At 34.7% G+C, this 19,155-nt stretch overlaps 1 protein-coding gene across 3 annotated transcripts in view; it reads right to left on the minus strand.

Moving 5' to 3' along the window:
- GABRA1 (gamma-aminobutyric acid type A receptor subunit alpha1) overlaps window positions 1-19,155 on the minus strand; it is a 60,700-nt gene extending 41,545 nt beyond the window's left edge. The window contains exons 1-4 of one of the 3 annotated variants that reach the window (XM_073010541.1): window positions 14,410-19,155; window positions 13,396-13,627; window positions 10,933-11,021; window positions 7,564-7,676 (exon numbers count right to left, since the gene is read on the minus strand). In XM_073010541.1, coding sequence (XP_072866642.1) covers window positions 7,564-7,676; window positions 10,933-11,006 — 187 coding nt within the window. In that variant the 5' untranslated portion in view covers window positions 11,007-11,021; window positions 13,396-13,627; window positions 14,410-19,155. Of the gene's footprint in view, window positions 1-7,563; window positions 7,677-10,932; window positions 11,022-13,194; window positions 13,252-13,395; window positions 13,744-14,409 lie in introns of those variants that run through there. The other 2 variants (XM_073010542.1, XM_008015218.3) reach the window with 2 other exon arrangements.

Here is a 19,155-nt window from a genome sequence, read left to right on the forward strand (position 1 = left end):
GGGATTCTAAGAACTCAGATGATGCAAGCGTGTCCTAGGAAGAAAGGTCAATATTATTGCAGGAGCTATTTATCTTATTTCCACTGATAAATTCTCTCCATATGCTGTAATTTGAGCAGTTTCTATCGAGAGAGGGCTAACCTTCAGAGAAGATTGAGCTGTTGGAGAAATGGGTTTCTTCTGATCAGTAGAAGTCCTTTTTTAATTTTTATAATTTTTAATTGTTGTGAGAACATAGTAGGTGTATGCATTTACAGAGTACCTGAGATGTTTGGATACAAGCATGCAATGTGTAATCAGTATAAGTCTTGATCAAAATTGTGCAAACTGTGATAACTCTCAGGCATCCTATTTCACATTCACAGGGTAGCATTTTAGTAATAAGAGAATAATACTATTAACAATCTTACAGAAATACGCAAATACTTAGGGCCTTGCTTTCTCTTAAGGTTTCCAAAAATGGCAGTCTGTGATATATAGCAAATGAGATTCTCATCTCAGGAACACTACACTATTTTTCAAGTATAGAAATCTGATTCTGCCAGGGGGAAAAAAAAAAGCAATGATCTATAGACTGCATTTTTTTAAAATCCCACATTGGTTCTGGAATCAACATGGGAAATGGAAGCTGTATAAAAAGGTCAAGAGTAGTTGCACAAAAAATAAACCATAGCTGGTTACTAATACTGTACATATTATAACTTGGACATTGTTGCAGTGGTTACTTTTTTGTAAATGTTTTCATTTTTAACTTTTGTGGATACCTAATAGGTGTATATAGCTATGTGGTACATGAGATGTTTTGATACAAGCATGCAATGCATCATAATCACATCATAGAAAACAGGGTATCCATCCCCTCAAGCATTCATTCTTCATGTTAAAAACAATACAATTATACTCTTTTAGTTATTTTTAAATGTCCAGTTACATTGTTACTGACTATAGTCACCCTGTTGTGCTATTAAATACTAGGTCTTAGCCATTCTTCCTATGTTTTTGTATTTCCTTTTGTACCCGTTCACCATCCCCCATCGCCCTCCCCCCATTATCCTACCCTGCCTGATAACTGTCCTTCTACTCTCTATGTCCATGTGTTTAATTGCTTTGATTTTTAATTTCCACAAATGAGTGAGAACATGCGACATGGATGCAACTGGAGGTGATTATGCTAAGTGAAATAAGGCAGGCACAGAAAGAAAAACATCACAGTAGTTTCATTTTATCTCAGGAGAATATTGGCACTGATCAGGTACATGGTTTAGATACCACAGAAAAGATGAAAGTAGCAAGTTTTCTAAACATGCTAGAACATTCCTTTGGGTATCTAGGTTAAATTCATCAGACAAGCTGGCTTCATGAGCTGACAGTAGACCTCCGTCAGTAAATGTTAAAAGGTATTCTCTGTTCATTTTAACAATTCCTCTTGGGGTTTTGGTAACTACCTTTTCTCTATAATTTAGCTGAATTATGAAATGTCTAGATACAGTGTTTCTGTGGAAATGTATTGCATTTTGCCCAAGTCTGAACATCTGCTCCACACCTTGCATTAAAAGCAACAGAGAAAACGACAGCAAATTCAAAAGGAAGGATTCCAGAGTAGAATTTCAAAACATAATACTAAAGGCTATTCTCTGGTATAGTAAACACAACAAAAACAACAACAGGAGATTGGATAAACCTAACCATCTTTTAATTTTATTTGGAAATTGTCAGTAATTTAGACTATTTTATCTAATGCTATCACATTGTGACAGAAATTATTTTGTCCTATTTTTTGAAATTTTGTTTTTTTAATATAAATACAAAACAGGTATTTTAACATTAGTTAAACATGAACAAAATGTTTCTCTCTGATCTCAATGTTATAAGGAATATATATATATATATAAAAAATCACATGAATATCAGACATCTTATCATCCCGAGAGAGGTCAAAGTTGAATTTTAAAAGAATTAAACTGTGCTGCTTTCCCTATCCTCGAGTCACCTAAACTTTACAAAGTTACACAAAAAAATAAATTGTTCTTTTTAGAGCACTCTTAGTTTTCCATTTTTTCTTATTTTTACATAAGGAAATGGAACCCAAGGCCCAAGCCAATTCCCTAAGAAGCCAACAGCATTTTGCCAACTGTAGGGAATTTCCAACCCAGCTGCCTTGCATTAGGGAGTTGGGAATTCTTACATCTTAAAGCTGAGATCTCTTGCAACAATTAGGCTAAAGGTTAGTCTTAAAGGATTTATATTGGCATAAATAATTCAAGATTAGGAAAAAATATGATGGTAAGGAAATGTCTGCTTTGAGACATAAATGATTTGTAAAATAATACGTTACTGTTAAAATACATTCAGAGACAGCTCCAGTTACTAACGCTCTTCTAATTGATGCTGTCAAAAAAAAAAACCTATAAATGAAAACAAAACAAAACCCCCCAAACCAAAAAATCCAAATCTACAGCATTTACAGAGAAAAGAAAATGTTAACTAAATATCTGTTAAATGTGTAGCAGGGATAAAGGTAGTCCATTCTCTATCTACAACCTTACTTCCCTACCATCTGCCTCTCCACTCTTCTCTCAGGGTTTGTTGTTTTAGGAATACACAACCATCTCTGTTTCCTTTGCTGTCTTCACACGGTTTGAGGACAAAACTTTTGAGAGGCATTTATCATCCAAGATATTATACACTGATATTAAGTTGAAGACTGATTCAGATAGTATAATAATATTTCCAGTAACTACTATTAACAGGGAGAAGGAGGATGAAAAGTTCTTTCTTCTGAAATTCTTTCAAAATGTGACTCACTTAAGACCTCATTGCTTCAGCTATATCATGTTTGTGTTCTAGTTAAAGAAGTATCTGCCCTAATTTGTTTTCCAAGAAGTGAAATGAATGTGTTTATAGAATAATATGTTTTTTGTAAGTAAGATGCGTGAAAATGAGCATGTGTACAGAAGAAAAAACCTTTAGCTTGGTGGCATGGCCTCTCGGTGATAAACTGTGTATCAGTGTGGCTCACCTGGGATTTTGGCTTATCATAAATAAAGTGTAGCCTGTCTATATGGTGGAGTAAAAGGGAGGAGAAACATATCACTGGAGGAGTATTAAGTACCCATAAAAGCCTGATTATCTTCCTTCAAAATTCAGCTTCGTATCTCTGTTTATGGATTATTTTTGTCCCACGCCCAAAGTGCAGGGGAAGCCAGTATGAAAGTGACTGAAATTTCACACAGAGGGGTGCAGTTCAGCAGGAGCATTATTTAACTTTTTAGGAAGCTGGAGAACATTCAGGCTTACTTCATATATTACAATATAGGCAAAGAGGAGAAAACCTGGGAAAATGAATTTCCTTGGAAAATTTTGGTTTCATCCTGATTTAAAACTAAAAGAGCCATATAAACTGATCAAGGGACACTTGAGTCTCCCCAGGCTCATGAGATTAATTCCTCTCCTTTTTAATTTCCTCTGTGTTGCTCTCCTTCACTTCCTCGATTCCTCTCACTCCCTTCTGTTCTCTATTTTCTATCCTCTTTTGCTTTCGTTTTTTTTTTAACCTTTTTCTTTCTTATCTTCCCATTTTTTCTGACTTTTATCCTTTTTTCCTTATTTTATTCTTCTACACTGACCATGCTTTAGGTAAGAGTTCTTCCAAAAACATTGCTCAGCTTCTCATTGCAAGAATGTAGCAGCCCCCTACACCTTACCAACAAAGAAAGAGATGATAGACAAGAATGCATTCAGCAATTACTGATAATTTTTATTTGTTTTTTCTGGATACTGATTATTTTAACTCAAGTCTATTTAAAAGTTTCTTTGTTGACATTGTACTTAAATTACGAACATAGTTGACTTATTTTTCTCTTTACTATCCCAAATAGACCATATTAAATTTTTAGAATTCCACGTATTCTAATCTTCTGTAGCTCTCCTACCTTCAAAAATCCCTTCCTAGAGACCTCTCTTTATTAGTCGTCCTTTTGTTTGCAGTTCCTCATGATTGCCCTTATCTCTGAAAAGGCAGCCTTTTAAAATAGTTTTATAATACTTGCAAACTGATTCCTATCATCTAGACTAACCAAGTTATATATTTTGTTTTCTAGTTACTGAGCCCAAGGTTTATGTCTACTAAGAACAGTGCTATACCTTCTGATGCAGTGTGTGTTTCTCAAAAACAGGTCATGATGAAGTTACAAATACAGGAGTTTCTTGTACTGGTCTCAAGTCTCAGCTTATCACATTTTTCTATTTCCTGGGGACATTCAGAAGCAAAAATCCCTGCTTTTTGCATAATGTTGTTACTTTTATAAAAAGACTTTTGTCATAATAAAGAAGATAGTGGGCACCTTTATCTTGCAAGAGGAAATCATCCTAGCTGTGATCATAAAATTACTAAAAGAAAACTTTTACTCCCTTATGAGCAAATGATAATCTCATGCATTTCCTTTATATAGTCTTTTCATCTGGAGGCAAATGGCTCCTGAAAAAAAATAAAAAATAAAAAGAGAGGGTCTGTTTTGCAATTGGGATCTACTGGGATGCATGTCATACTTAAAGTACCAAAAATTTATGGTAAATAAATAAAATTAAGTCCTTCAAATTTGCAAAAATTTAAAAAGAAAGCCACGATAATGTCAACTTAACAGCAGCCAACAATCATGGCGTTATCACGTTTCTCTAAGTCTATAGCTGGTTATGTTTTTCAAAATGTCCTAAAACTATACTTAGTATTTTAAACTATAGTTCTCTAATGACAGATACCTTCTCAAAATCTACTTTAAAATGTTCATGACTCTGTAGATATAAGCAATAAACATGTGCTATTTTATTCCTTCAGGATTAAAAAAATTTCCCCCAAAAAATATTTTAAAAAGTTTAGTCAGTATCAAAGTTTTTTCCTAAATCTCAAATCCATCACATTTAAGTGTACTAAATTCCAGTAGGATGTTTAGAGTAAAAATAGAGAAAATATTTGAACTACTTTTTTGTTTTAATTTCTGTCATACTCTCAGAAGTCACTGTTACCAGGGATCAGAAATATCAGAAAAATCATCTTTAGTAAAGATTAAAGCACATCCACTGTTAATTTCCTCAAGTCCTGGAATTATTATAGCAATTAGGCTCATTTCACTCTAAGGAAGACAGCTTGTCTATACTTGGACAACTACTATTTTGTTCTTTAAATACATATCTATTTTTGTTATTTTCTGGGATAAACTAGATGATAAAAGTAGATTCTACAAAAATAGCAATTGACAATAGGAATTAATGTAGTTATTCCTGTAAGCAAATCTACCAGTATCACCAGTATTGAAAATTAGCTTTTCAAAGTACTCTCAGTCTAATCTTTATATCTTCAAGGTCTAAGGCTCTCCACGGTCTAGGAATGTATATGAGGATTAGTCAAAATAATTTCTCCTAAAATTTATTTGATGAATGGGTTAATGTATACATTTATTAAAGAGTTATTACATACAATTAAAAGGAAATGAACAGTCACAACTTGCTACGTGTACTCTGAACAATAATAAAACCACATGGCTAATATTTTAACAGTTTGTGTGTAAAATTATTTAATAAATTGAAGATGATGCACAAATCTGTCAGATAATACTCATATTTACGTGTCAAAATATTAAATAGAATTTTCTAAACCAGGATGAAGAGAAATGTTTTAAATGTGTTGTGAAATTTTGCTGATGTTTTAGGGAATGATAGCACAGGGCAGGAAGGAGATTAGGTAAAGTCATCAGATACATTCCAACCAGTATTTCCTTTTTTTTTTTTTTTTGAGACGGAGTCTCACTCTGTCTTCCAGGCTGGAGTGCAGTGGCCGGATCTCAGCTCACTGCAAGCTCCGCCTCCCGGATTTACGCCATTCTCCTGCCTCTGGGACTACAGGTGCCCGTCACCTCGCCCGGCTAGTTTTTTGCATTTTTTTTTTTTTTTTTTTTTTTTTTTTTAGCAGAGATGGGGTTTCACTGTGTTAGCCAGGATGGTCTCAACCTTCTGACCTCGTGATCCGCCCGTCTCGGCCTCCCAAAGTACTGGGATTACAGGCTTGAGCCACCGCGCCCGGCCTCCAACCAGTATTTTCAAAAGTCTTGCTATGTAAAATTTATATCACTAGCCTGGCTATTTCTTATTTACATACATTCCTCATCTAGCTAGTTTTGTAATTGATTGCAACTTTTATGAATAAAAAAACTTTTGAAGACAATTGAGATGTTTAAATGTACACAAGCAGTATTTTAACATACCATATACACAATTAGGCTCCCCATTTTGTGATCACTCTATTTTGACTTAAAGAATTTTTTCTAAAACCTGAATATAAACTTGGTGGAGCCTAAACCTGAGGAAATTTGTATAGTATGTCCTAAAATGAGTGTTTGAAATTGATTAAAAAGGACACCTGGTAAGACCTTTGACATATATTTGGATTTTGTCTTTGACAAGGCAGTTTCCCTTAAACCTCTGAGACACAAATGACATTTGACAGCTTCAAAATAGACCCATAATGTACCTCCATGTCATTACACTATGCAAAATATTTTTTTAAAAGTAACTGTAAATCCATGCAACCATTTAGTTGAAAAACCATTGTTTGAATTTGTAAGCTTTTTATTCTTTGCTTATCTGTGCTATCTAAATGAAGAAGAAGTGGCTTTCTTAATACTGCCATTTAATCACTATTTAAATATTGCTATTAAATAGTTACTACAAATGCTTTAGGAAAGGTTCTGGGAATCATGGATTCTAACCTTGGTTTACTGTGTGACTTTGAATGATAATTTATTTCTTTGGTTCACTTGCTTTACTCTGAGATCAATATCTTGATTTGGCTTCATTAGTCTTTGTTTAACCAAATAAGATAGTTTAATTATCTTATTCAAGTGTTATTCAAATGTGTGCAATTCCTAGAACTATTTATTCTTATTGTTACACATATTGTGTTATTAAGTGCTGTCTTCTTCCTAAGCAGAAATGTATCAATATAACAGAGTAATTGATATACCAGGAAAAATAAAATTGTATTAAGAAAATTAGGGTATAAGTTCAAATGCACAGTTAAACTACAATGCTACCATCTATCTCATTCCCTTATTAGCCTAGAGGTGGTGGCAATTTAACACATAATAGTGGATAAATATGTAATATTCCAAAATAAATGTTTGAACCAACAGAATCAAAGATACCCTGCTGGAATTAAATGCAGACATAGCAGTGCCAGGTGAGGTAGCTGCAGTCTTTGTGCTGGAAGATAGAATATTATCCTAGTTTTTACCTATATGAGAAAATCGTTTATAGAAAGTACTGTGCTTATCACATAAATGTAGCATCTCCTTCGTGTCATTATTAGAAGTCCGTGTCTGCTTTTTACTACATATGGATAGGAAACTACATAGTAACTTGAATTAACATAGAGTGATCTATTAAAAATAGATTCATCATTAAATTACATGTTACCATTTTTATTATTTGACCATTTAGAGGTAAAGTAAGGCTGTAATAGTAAAGATTTCATATTGTTCTCTAAAACAAAAATACAATAATGCAACCTACCTCCCAATCCTGGTCTCAGGCGATTGTCATAACCATCTAGGAGTCTGTCCAAAATCCTGGTGAAGACAGTGGTATTGTCTTTAAGTTCATCTTGTAATGATGGCTGTCCATAGCTGAAAAAAACATAAAGAGAAGCAATAGCTAAAGTATATATTTCTACTAAAACCTCTTTCCAAATAAATCCTTTCTCAGTTTTTCTACCTTGCTTTCAACTGAACCTTAACTTGAAAATTATTTTTTCACAAGGTGAAAAAGAATGTTATTTTTAAACTCTGGGCATTTAATTATATTTTTAATTTTCATTTTTTAAATGTGAAAGGAAAATTATGAGAAATGACTTCTGTCTGTTTACTTTTTGAATTATCATGTATATTACGTTACAATGCATGTCTTCTCTGAGCAAGCAAGAATGCTAATGCGCATGAAAAAAAAATAGGAAACTTCTTTACAAATTAAAAAGAGTTACCAAAATAACTGATTTTTTTTTTTAATTTAACATGTTGCAAAAGCCTAAGTTTTAACCTACCAACATCCCTTCCTTCATTCACTTCATATAAGTTTGTGTTTTGGTGGGGTTTTCTTCATGTTCTTTTAAGAGATTTAGATAAAACGTATTTCTTAGGATAATTATATTTTACATCAGTGTGCAAATTTCCATTCCTCTTAAGATTCATAACCCAATGATTAAAATTTGTCTGTTCACACAGCTAATTAATTTTCATTATTTCTAGTCTTAGATATAAACAGAACCTTTAGAAAGATCAAGTTCAATAGTCTTAATTCACAGTTGACTAAGCTGTAGTACAGTTTTAGTGTTTTGTTTAAGAAGGCACACCTATTTGTGAGCAAAACTTGACCTATTACCTAACTTTCTTCAAATTCTAGTCTGAAACTTTATTTTCCTTCTTCTCTATTGGGATAATTACTTATATTTAAACGTTACTAGTTGAAGATGCAGCTTGTATCCCTTACCATTATTAGTCTTTGTGTTTCAACCACATAGTGACCTCAGTTCAAAAATTGTGTATTTCCTACATCAATCACATTGCTATCTATGCTCCTTGAATCATATTTTATGTGATGATTAGCATGACAACTCCAAAATCCTTTGAGAGAAGTGTTTTCTATCTTAGGATGGATCACGTTTACTGATATATTTCAATCATAGTTCTGACCTTGAGTACAAAAGCAAAATGAATACAGGGTGTAAACTAAGAAACTGCCACAAATCTATCACTTTTGTATTTTCTACTTAATATGCCTTGTGCTTCACTCCTATGTGTTGATATTACTGATAAATATAAGAAAAATAGTAACATTTGAAACTAGAATTCACTTATTTGACAGCAGCAAGATATACGATCAAAATATCATTTCAAAACCACACACTGTTTTGCAGGTAATTAATTTTGTATCGGCAAAATGCAATGGCTATTATTCTGATAAACTTTTAATTTGATAAAGTTACTAAAACTAAAGGCTATCCATAATATTGGATATATGTAATGTGCCTCTTTGAAACAATTTTTCATTCTCCTAATTTCAACATTGATGCCATGCAGATTGAGGGCTTACTCTCTTATGGCAAAATTAAACATCTTGCTGCTTTTTAAACCAAATTTTCAACAAGCTAAATGTCTTCCAGTAGGTCTCACTGGCAGATGACAGCAGTAAGGCAAAAATAGTTTTATGAATGCAATTATTTATAAAAACTTATTGTCACAAAATCAACTGCCATGCCTGCATCTTTCAAGGATACTGGAAGGTCATCTTGATAAATGGAAAAGAAATGCTAGAACACCCTAAGTTGTGAGGAGGCCCTGATCGGGAACTCTGAGAAAGAAAGCAATACAATAAGAAGAAAGAAAAGATGAAATGGGGTAGCATGATGAAATAAACTTAGATTATTAAAACAATTCTTACAATATAGAGTGCTTATTACCTTTATCTACACCCTCTAAGATTTTACAGCTTATATAAAACTCAGAAAATGCTTTTCTTCCTGATTTTATCTTACAAATATTTTCACCAATTGTTTGCGTTGGAATACAGATGCCCAAAGAGACCACTGCCTTTTCCCCAACACCAGTTCTGCTTTCCTAACTGGAATAGAAATCTTTCTTTTACGTGATTTTTTAATGACACTTCATCTTTACTTCTAACTTACTATGTCAAGTTATAATTGCCAGAGAAAAACCCTACGAATAAGATGCTTATTCATTTGGTATTAAACACCCATGCCAATGTAGTGTTTCCTAAGCTGAATATATATTTTGAAGAGAAATGCCAGTTACAGTACCTGATTTTGATTCTATATGAACCACTATATAATAAAACACTGTGCACTAACTCCATCTACAGGTCATTGCAATAGTAACACTTCATATAATTTTTCAAAAGCAGTAAAGACATTTAACTTCTCACATTAAGGATATCTGATAATAATGCCTGTCTGTCAGTGTTTACCATACACAATAGCAAAAAACAACAACAGATAACTTCTGAATTAAAATAAATCTTCCTAAATTCATATGTCTTTCCAGACTATTCCATCTCCCTATCTTAACTCTTAAGAGTTCACTTGCCATTACATTTTGAATAAACTCATGTTTTTATGATATATCTGACTTTCTTGGGGACCACAGAAATAGGCTGCACAAGAAATACAAAAGCAGATAAAGAAAAATCTGTAATACTTAGTCATGTAAATAGTTTCTACTATATTAATTTAACATGCTTGACTGGATCATTAGAACGTATTTTGACTATGGTTAAGCTTTATAAACAATTAGTAATTGTTTTTTTAAATAGAGAAATTTGATTTTACTGAAGTTCTTAAATATTTGTCTCATATAGTCCACCTTTATTTGTTATAGATAATGATTTCAAAATATGATATGCACATGCTTTTATAGAGACATGATTTTCAAATTAAAGATATTATTTAAAACTTTCCATTTCTATAAATACAAAAGTTATTGCATGGTCTTTACAATAGGCTAGAAATTTTCTTGTTAAAAAATCAGCTTACATAGTATGCAACCACTAATTGGGGTAACTTTTTCTAAGAATTAGGAAACCACATGTTTTGTTCAGTTCCAGCTGAACAGCGAAAAGTTCAATGTAAGACTTAAATGTTGAATTAATACATGTCTTAACAATGACTTGCTAAGTGTATTCTAACTAACATGCAAATATACTGATTTTTTTTCATACTGCTCTTCTTTATTCTTAGCTGGAAATTATTGCAGTTAAGTTTTCTGAATTCCCTTAGTCATAAATTCATTTGAGGACAATTTTCCTCCCCCTGATAAAATAAATGAAAAGTTACAGAAATTTTCATGCAGATTTTTAAAAAAGTGTCCCCACCTTCTTCCAGTCAACGTGCTGAGAAGGAGGATCCAGGCCCAAAGATAGTCAGACAGACCTGGACTTTTCCTCATCGCGGGCTGGAGCAGCTGAAAAGTAGAATAAGTAGATATCAATGTCTGTAGCAAGAAACATCAGGTTATAACCACCAGGGCTGACTGAGGCAGTTTAGATGAATGCTTTGAAGTCAGGAAATGACCTCACTGGGATATGACACCTCATTGGAAGCAATGGAAACCTGGACCATCCATTCTCCACTTTCCCTTCCATTTCTCCATTCAGAAACATATCAGTGTCCTTATTCTCCTGTAAAAGAATACAAGTTGAAACGCTTTCAGGTGACAGTACTGCTCAACATAAAAACTGTGAGTTGTTTATCTCTGGATTTTATATTTATAATATAGTCTGGTTTGTTCTCTTCTTGTTGTTTATCATCTGAAAATTTGGACCTTTATGATTTGAGTTTCCACAGTGAACTGTGCATTAAAATTGTTAAGCTGGTGTCTCTAACAGGAAGAACATATTTAGGGATTGGATGGGATAGGTTAACATGTTGTGATGGCTGAATTCCTCTTTGAATTCTGCAGGTACCTTGATTTCAGAAGCAACTGTATTTCTTTCTATTTAAAAACATAGGAAACACACTGTTGAATGCCGGAGTCGTGCTTTTATTCTGTGCCTGTGACTGCTTTGTTAAATATGCTCCCTAATGTTTCTGTGGAGCTAAAGGACACACTTTATAGTCAAGCCATGTGCTGATCTCTCTCACATACAAACCACACACACAAATGCACACAAACAGGCCCACACATATCCTTCAAGCCCTCTCAGATTCTGCCAGGTTGCTGCTAGCAAACGTTTCATCTCAAACAGATGGAAGCTGGAGTGCTTTGCTGTGCATGAATAAAGGGATCTTTTTTACCTCTTAGGTAAAGTGCAATCAATCACCATCTGATTGTTGAATTTAGACTTGGTAGTGGAATGTTGGAGAACTGGAGGACTACAGAAAGCTTACAGAATTAAAAATGTATATAGTCTCTGTGTGGAATCAGTTTTCGAAATTCAATGCACTACCTGAATAAGGAGCAGCTATGGTAACATTTTAATGTGCTGGAATTAATTCCAGTCATAATATAAGGAATGTTAAAAGTATTTAATCTATACATCTTTTTAGGGTAAGTGATTAATAGATTGTAATCTTTTACAGCCTCTTTTTCACTAAACCTTCTATAGCTTAATGTGATATGCTTTTAAATACATCTACAAAATGCTTTCTGCACTCTCGGGAATCATTTAAATCACTAAAAACCATTACAAACAGGCATGTAAGCAATGAAACATAATATGTTTAGAGCGAAATGGTCTAGAGATAAGAACTCTGAGCCTCATCATAGCTTTTACTTAATTTAGTAATTTAGTGACTGGTTTTGAAACAGATTAGTTGACTATGACAAGAAATCTTGGATAAATATTATGTTAAAATACTACATCTAAATTGCAAAATTTTAATTTACCCTTTTACTAATATTTATCATTTGTTAAGAGGGAAAAACAACTTCTCTTAGCCCTATTAATTTTTGTTGATCTTTATAAAAAGATTGAATATCTGAATGGGTAAACAAACCACAGCAAAATCCTTTGACAAGGCACCATCGCTTTTTGCCCTCTTCTGACATTTTTAAAAGAGAAAAACAAATCTATCGTGGTACTTCAGTTGTTAAGAAAGTTTCTTGCAAATACAAACATAATAGTTTAAAAGAAAGGCTAAGCTGCAGTCTTACCACTTTCTACCTTCATCCTCCCCCTCCCCCAGACACACACTCCAAACGTTACCATCCCATGCCACCCATATCAAAGACTAAGTTGAGTTTTCCTGCTCAGAATGGGAGAGACCCCTACACCAGAGGACATTTCACCAGCGTCCACTGGAAAGAGGAAAACAGGCGATGTTGCAGCCAGGACAAGAGAGTGCCTTCCCTAGGATGACGGAACAGTGAGACAGGTTTTCTGTCCCAGCGTCTTAACTTTAGATGATGGCCCCCAACGCCCCTCCCCAACTTATCCCAGCTCCCCCTTGCAAAAATAAATAAATACCTAAATAAATAAATAATAACAGCCCAAAACAACATGCCACCACCCACCCTGCGGAATACATTCAAATATGCTTAAGAAAGAGGAGAAGAAAAGAAGAGACAGCGGAAAAATAATGCTCTTATATTGCTGCGGTTTCACCCTGAAAGAAAAACATTTCGTTGTTTCTACCTGCTGTGGGATCAGGCTCCTGTCCTGCTCGCTCCCTTGCTCGCTCGCTCGCTCTCCCTCTTCTCTCTCTCTCCCTCTCTCTCCCATCTCCCCCCCGTTCCCCCCCCCCCGCCCCCCCGACTATAACATTCCTATCTCTCTAGCTAGGAAAAGCCACGTTCAAAGCTCTGTCTGTGTATCGTGGTCCAAAGTCGCACTTACCTAGGGCCCCTTCTGGACACAGGATCTCTTAAGACCGGGGAAAAAAGTCTGGGAGAGAATCGTGGAGAGACTGGAACCAGCGCGAGTCTGCGAGTCCGAGTCCGGGCGCGCCGGAGCAGAGGGGCGTCCTCGCTCTGCCTCTCACTCACTTGGTCTGAGCCATCATGGACTCTGCGTGCTCCTTTGCTGAAGATTTCACACCCAAATTTGCTTCCCAATATCCAATCTGCAGCTATACAACAAAAGATTTCTCTTTACCAAGACAGTAGTAATACGTCCCAGGGCAAACCGGATGTGAAATAGGCGGTGACTTCATGCCAGAGAGATTTTATTTTAGAAAGGAAGGTGGTACCAGCCTCTGGATCTGGAGACCAATCCGCCCATTTTTTATATGCAGCACAATTTAACTTGCACCACTCTGGCCCTAATCCCCTTCTCTCTAGCTGCAGGCTCAAATCCTTCTACAGTCTGCTGCAAGCTTCTCTTTTTTGGGGGGAGCGGCAATGCGGGAGGGAAGGGTAGAAAGGGTGAGAGACATACGGACTGCACTTAGAGTCTTTCCACACTTGCAATTTATGAACACCCGATTTTAAGGTGAGCCCATTAAAAATACAACTCTTCAGTGCAACTATTCTACCTTTGATCAAATATTAAACCACTGCCTGCATATGAATGAACGCAAGCTCTGAAACAGGGAGATGCAGGGTTACACGTGTGGAGAGAGCACTCGTCTCGCCTCTCTCCCTCACACACACACACTCCCACACATATGTCTAAGTCCCCGTGTCTTGCAGAGTCACGAATGGTGACGGTTGGTAGGAAAGAGCTCTGGCAGGTAGGAAATTGGCTACTGGGTTTAGAGAGTCTTTCGCACTTTCTCGGGTTGGGAGCGCTTTCCACCCCACGTTCTTCTGTAGCTTAGAGGACAGCAAGAACACCCTCCGGAACCGGGTTTTTACCTTTTTAAGCAACTGTTTGTCTGTGTTATCATGGAGAAAACGCAGGCGCTGTTACCTCTGAATTGTGCTGGGTTCCTGGACGAAGAATATTTAACTAATAAATCATCCTGATCATTTGTAGGCTTGAGAGTCATATCTCCATTTCCGGAATCATTCCTTTGCCTCGAGCTCCATCATTCTCGGATTAGGAAAATGGGAGAGGGAGAGGGGGAATTTTTAGAAGTCAGGACGAAATCCTCGTCTACTTTTTTTCCCCCGTCTCTGGCCTCTTCTATTACCCTCCCTGGTAGCTCTCCACCCACAAATAATTATACACTAGGAAAGGGGGGTGTGTTTCAACATCAGTCTAACTAAATTTCCAAGGAATCAGGGATGACTGTGTTTTCCTCCTCAGATTTTGTGAATGGCTGTTTGTAGCAGAGAGGGGATGGGTGCTGCCTTCCTGGGAGCGCTTAGTAAACCCTATATCACTGGGAGCTGTCCCTTCAGCACTTGCGTCCAGTTATGGCTGGAGGTGCTGAAAAGGTGACGTGCCCCACGCGATGTTCCTGGTGGATAAGGTCTGAGCTTTGGTAAGCTCACTGGTCATTTTCTCCTAGTGAGCTCCTAGCAAAGAAGACGTTTCAGATGGGGTGGAGCCTGAGCAAGTGAAGAAAAAACCTGAGTAGCCAGTCCATAACCGCTTTGGGGTTTATGATTCTACAAGTGCTTCTTGACCTTGTGCAGCAATACAATCAGCTTAATGATTAAAACTTAAATAAGGTGATTGCAATAATAAGGAATATAAAATTGAAGACCACATTAGGCGTTGGGCTTGGTTACCTTCTGAGTTTTGTGGTCAAGTGTCAACTGGGAAGTGATTTTAGAGGTAAATTTTGGAAGAGAGATTTGAAGATTGTGTTAAGATACCCCTGTTTCTGGGCAGTAGTTAATTGCCTGCTAGGTTCACATATAATAAATGCCGATGTGTGCTTAAAGATATTCACTGGAGAAACACCACGGCTTCCCTATGTGTCATTAACCAATTTTTATTTACTTATCCATTGATTAATTAATTTGTTGAGTAGTTTTGAGAAAAAAAGTGAATTTAATGAGATTTATGATTAATAATGAAATCCTAAGTTAACAATTAGAAAACATGATTCTTTCACATCATCTACAATGCAATTTCACAATTTTGTCTTGTTTTAATGAAAATAAACAGTTTTTAGTGTTCTCCTGTCTAAACTGTTGCAGGTCCTTTTATGGTCTTCTGTCAATCGAAAATAACTGTATCCTTTATCTAATGCAATACAACCAAATCACTCTGCTGATTTTGGTTTTGCAAACAAAGTCACTCAAGCTTCATCATGTGAACAATAGTCTCAGAGCAATTCCAATTACATTCTGCTTCAGATTAAAATTTTTTATGTGATTATGAAACAGGATACAATTGCACAGCATTTTCATACATTTAAAGAAATAAATATTAAATAACTTGGGGGCTATAGTGTGTATATGGAAATGGAAATACCTATACTATGACTCTCTCTTTAAAATACAATACTCACAAGATAGATTTTACTGGATGATTCTCTATGAATATCAGCTTGTAATATATATATGCACATATGTATACATACACATACATGTAATTTGCTTTGAGACATCTATACTTTTCATAAATTGTGTCTAAAAATATTGATATTTTAGTACTCCAAAACATCAATTAATACTCTAATTATGGATGTGTTTACTGTGTTCCATCTGAGATGTCTTTAATATATGCACATACTACCATAAAATATAATAAATTAATGACAAGAAAATACTTACTTTATATTGTGTTTTTATATTAAATATTTTATATAATTTTTGATATTCTTGTGTTTTGTTTCAGCCAGAATGAACCACTTCAAACTATGTGTGCATATAATGATGTCAGTTTTTAAAAATGATAACAACCATGGTGTTTAATATTCTTAGAGTGTTTGTTTGGTGCCAAGTAATGTGCAAAGTAATTTTCATAATAATTCAGTTTGATTCTCAAAATGAGTCTCTATGAGAGACGGTCTTAATATTTCTGTTACACAAATCATTCAGTAAATTGTAGACTAGAGAGATCAAAAGACTTGGCTAAGGTCACAGAGCTAGTGAGTATCCACACTAAAATGCAAAACCAAATGCTCTGACTTCAAAGCCCATTCTCTTAACCACACTTCTACATTACTCTGTTTCCTTACTGTGAGACTGAGCTCATAGTAAAATCTTTTTCATTCATTTTATATCCATGCTTGACCATCTTTATATCAGTCACATGAAAATCATCTCTTAATATTTATTATTATTTATTCATGGCAAGAGTTTTATTTCGATGATCCAATACATCCTACTGGAACATAGAATCAGGCTTACTTTAGTATTTCAGAGATTTAAACTACTTTTCTTTTGTCTCATGAGGCCAGTGGCCAAGACCCTCCTAATAGTTACAAAGTCTTGGCAGAAAGAATTTGAGGTCAAATCTAGAACCAGGGATGCTAGGAATTCCTAATAACTCTATCTCCAGTGCTGCAGTCTGGCACATTTTGCTTTTCCTGTCAATTTTAAATGGCAGGAAGCCCTGACCTAATTGATGAAGTGGTGATGATTCTATTCAACAGAGAAATGTTTTTACCCTCTTTAACTAAATGTGAACCAAATGAGAAAAAAATAGCAAGAGTGTTCTCATTTATTCAGTGTGTCTTTTTATCATTTACAAAATAATGTAGAGTGAAGGCAAATAAGTAAGTAAAAATAATAAAATACCAAATTAACTTTAGATGAAACTCAGACCAAATAGATCTTTTAAAATGTATTTGAATGGCTCAGATATATACACAGAAAGTGTGTTTTAACATTATGCATTACATATATGAATATTTATATGGAATATTCCATTATACTCATTTAGGTAGTCCCACTTTTCTAATTCCTCTGTATATAATACAGACCACCATGTTTAATTGACTATACTAGCATATCCAGAGAGATGTCTCTTCTTTTGTAAATGATATTGAAATAATAGCTCAGTAGGAGTTAAAGAAAATAAATGTGGTTTAAGTAATATGTTATTTTATTGTTCATTAATCTAAACATCTTTGTCATCTGGGTGATTTAGACAAATTATTTTTCCCAGGCTGGAAGTCTCGTTTAGTATTTCAGCATACTGAGAAACACGGTGAATATAGCAAAAACAACATTTATTTATATTTGAGTCATAAGTGTTTGGCCGTCCAATGAAACTTAGAGATTATTTGCCCCAACCACTTTGACAGATCACAAAGCTTATGTAATTTTTCACCTGATCTTTACAGAAGTAGAACCCAGGTTAGCATGGCATGGTAAATGATTATGCATGAACATATACCTGAAGTCACAGATGTTTCAGAACCGTAAGGCCATGAGCACATTGCTGAATTTTTCAAAGGAAGTAATGATATCTTATAAGCTGGTGGTGGCATTACATGGGAAAACAAATGTGAATCAGATAGCCCTCTTGTGTGACACCTAATAGACATCTAATGAATGCCAATTTTCCTCTCTCTTTTTTTCTCACCATAAAATTTTATTTGCTCTGCATTTTAGTGCATTATCTACAGCATGTTTAAATAACTAATAATACTGACAATATTGTCAGCATTTTTCATACCATTGAAATAAAAGTATCACTTAGACAGGTTGTGGGAAAAACTAGTTCCTGTGCCAACTTAATCCTAGGCCCATGTTTTTATTTTTAAGGTGTTGAGTGAGGGAAATTTTCACTGCGTGGTCCTTGGGCATAGAGTATTTTACATACACGTTAAACCAGGAATATTTGAAGAGAATATAATACAGGACATAGCCAACCACAGCGAATGCTCAAAGCACAGCTAGTACAGTCAACCACAGGCTCCCCAAAAGATACATTTACATTATTTTTCCATAAGATGCAACAAATACTCATCAGGAATAAAAATATGTATGTGAGAATCAGAGTCTATTTAACAGTTATGTAAGTAGGGCACTATCCAATTTTCCTCTTTTGGCAGTTTTCAGTTTATCAGCAACTCAAATGTAACCCAGATTCACCCATTTTCTTTCAAAGACTTTTCTTTTCACAGATGTCTAACCCATCAACCCAAGAAGGTAAATGCAGATTTATTCAGAGTTAGGAAAAATGATAATAAGCTGATGATTAGAAACACTTATTTATTTTAAAAGTTCAAATAATATATAAATTATTTTTTAAATCCTTGAGGAAGAATTTTTTGACTCTCCAAACAAAATTGGTAACATGATGACTAATGTAAGTCAGGAAGGATGTAAGAAAATACATATAATTTATTAAAATGCTGTCACAACTCTCTAGATTAAATACTTTAAAATACTGTATCCCATATAACTTGATTGAGGAAACATGCAATTAAAAAAAATATGTAGCTAAAGTCAGGCATTCAGGATGTTTATGTGTTTTCTTTGGTAAAATTAAAGGCATAAATATATGTACACACATAGTCTATGTGTAAACTCCTTTTAAACTATAAGAATGTATGTTTACTTACGTTTTTCTCTGTTAAAGTAAACAGAATGAATACATATTCGATCAGTAACAACGATTGTCTATTTGCAGAAAGAAACATAGATGTAAGTGAGAGAATCAACTTGGAGAGATTATATATCAAAAATAATGAAAACCATTAGGCATGTTTGTAGCTAGAAACTGCATTCAACTTACTCACAACCTGCTGGCATGTTAGGATATGTCTAGTTTAAATATTTGAAGAGTTTAATGTGGTCTCATTAT

This window comes from Chlorocebus sabaeus, chromosome 23 (assembly GCF_047675955.1).
Source record: "Chlorocebus sabaeus isolate Y175 chromosome 23, mChlSab1.0.hap1, whole genome shotgun sequence".
Lineage (NCBI taxonomy): Eukaryota > Metazoa > Chordata > Mammalia > Primates > Cercopithecidae > Chlorocebus > Chlorocebus sabaeus.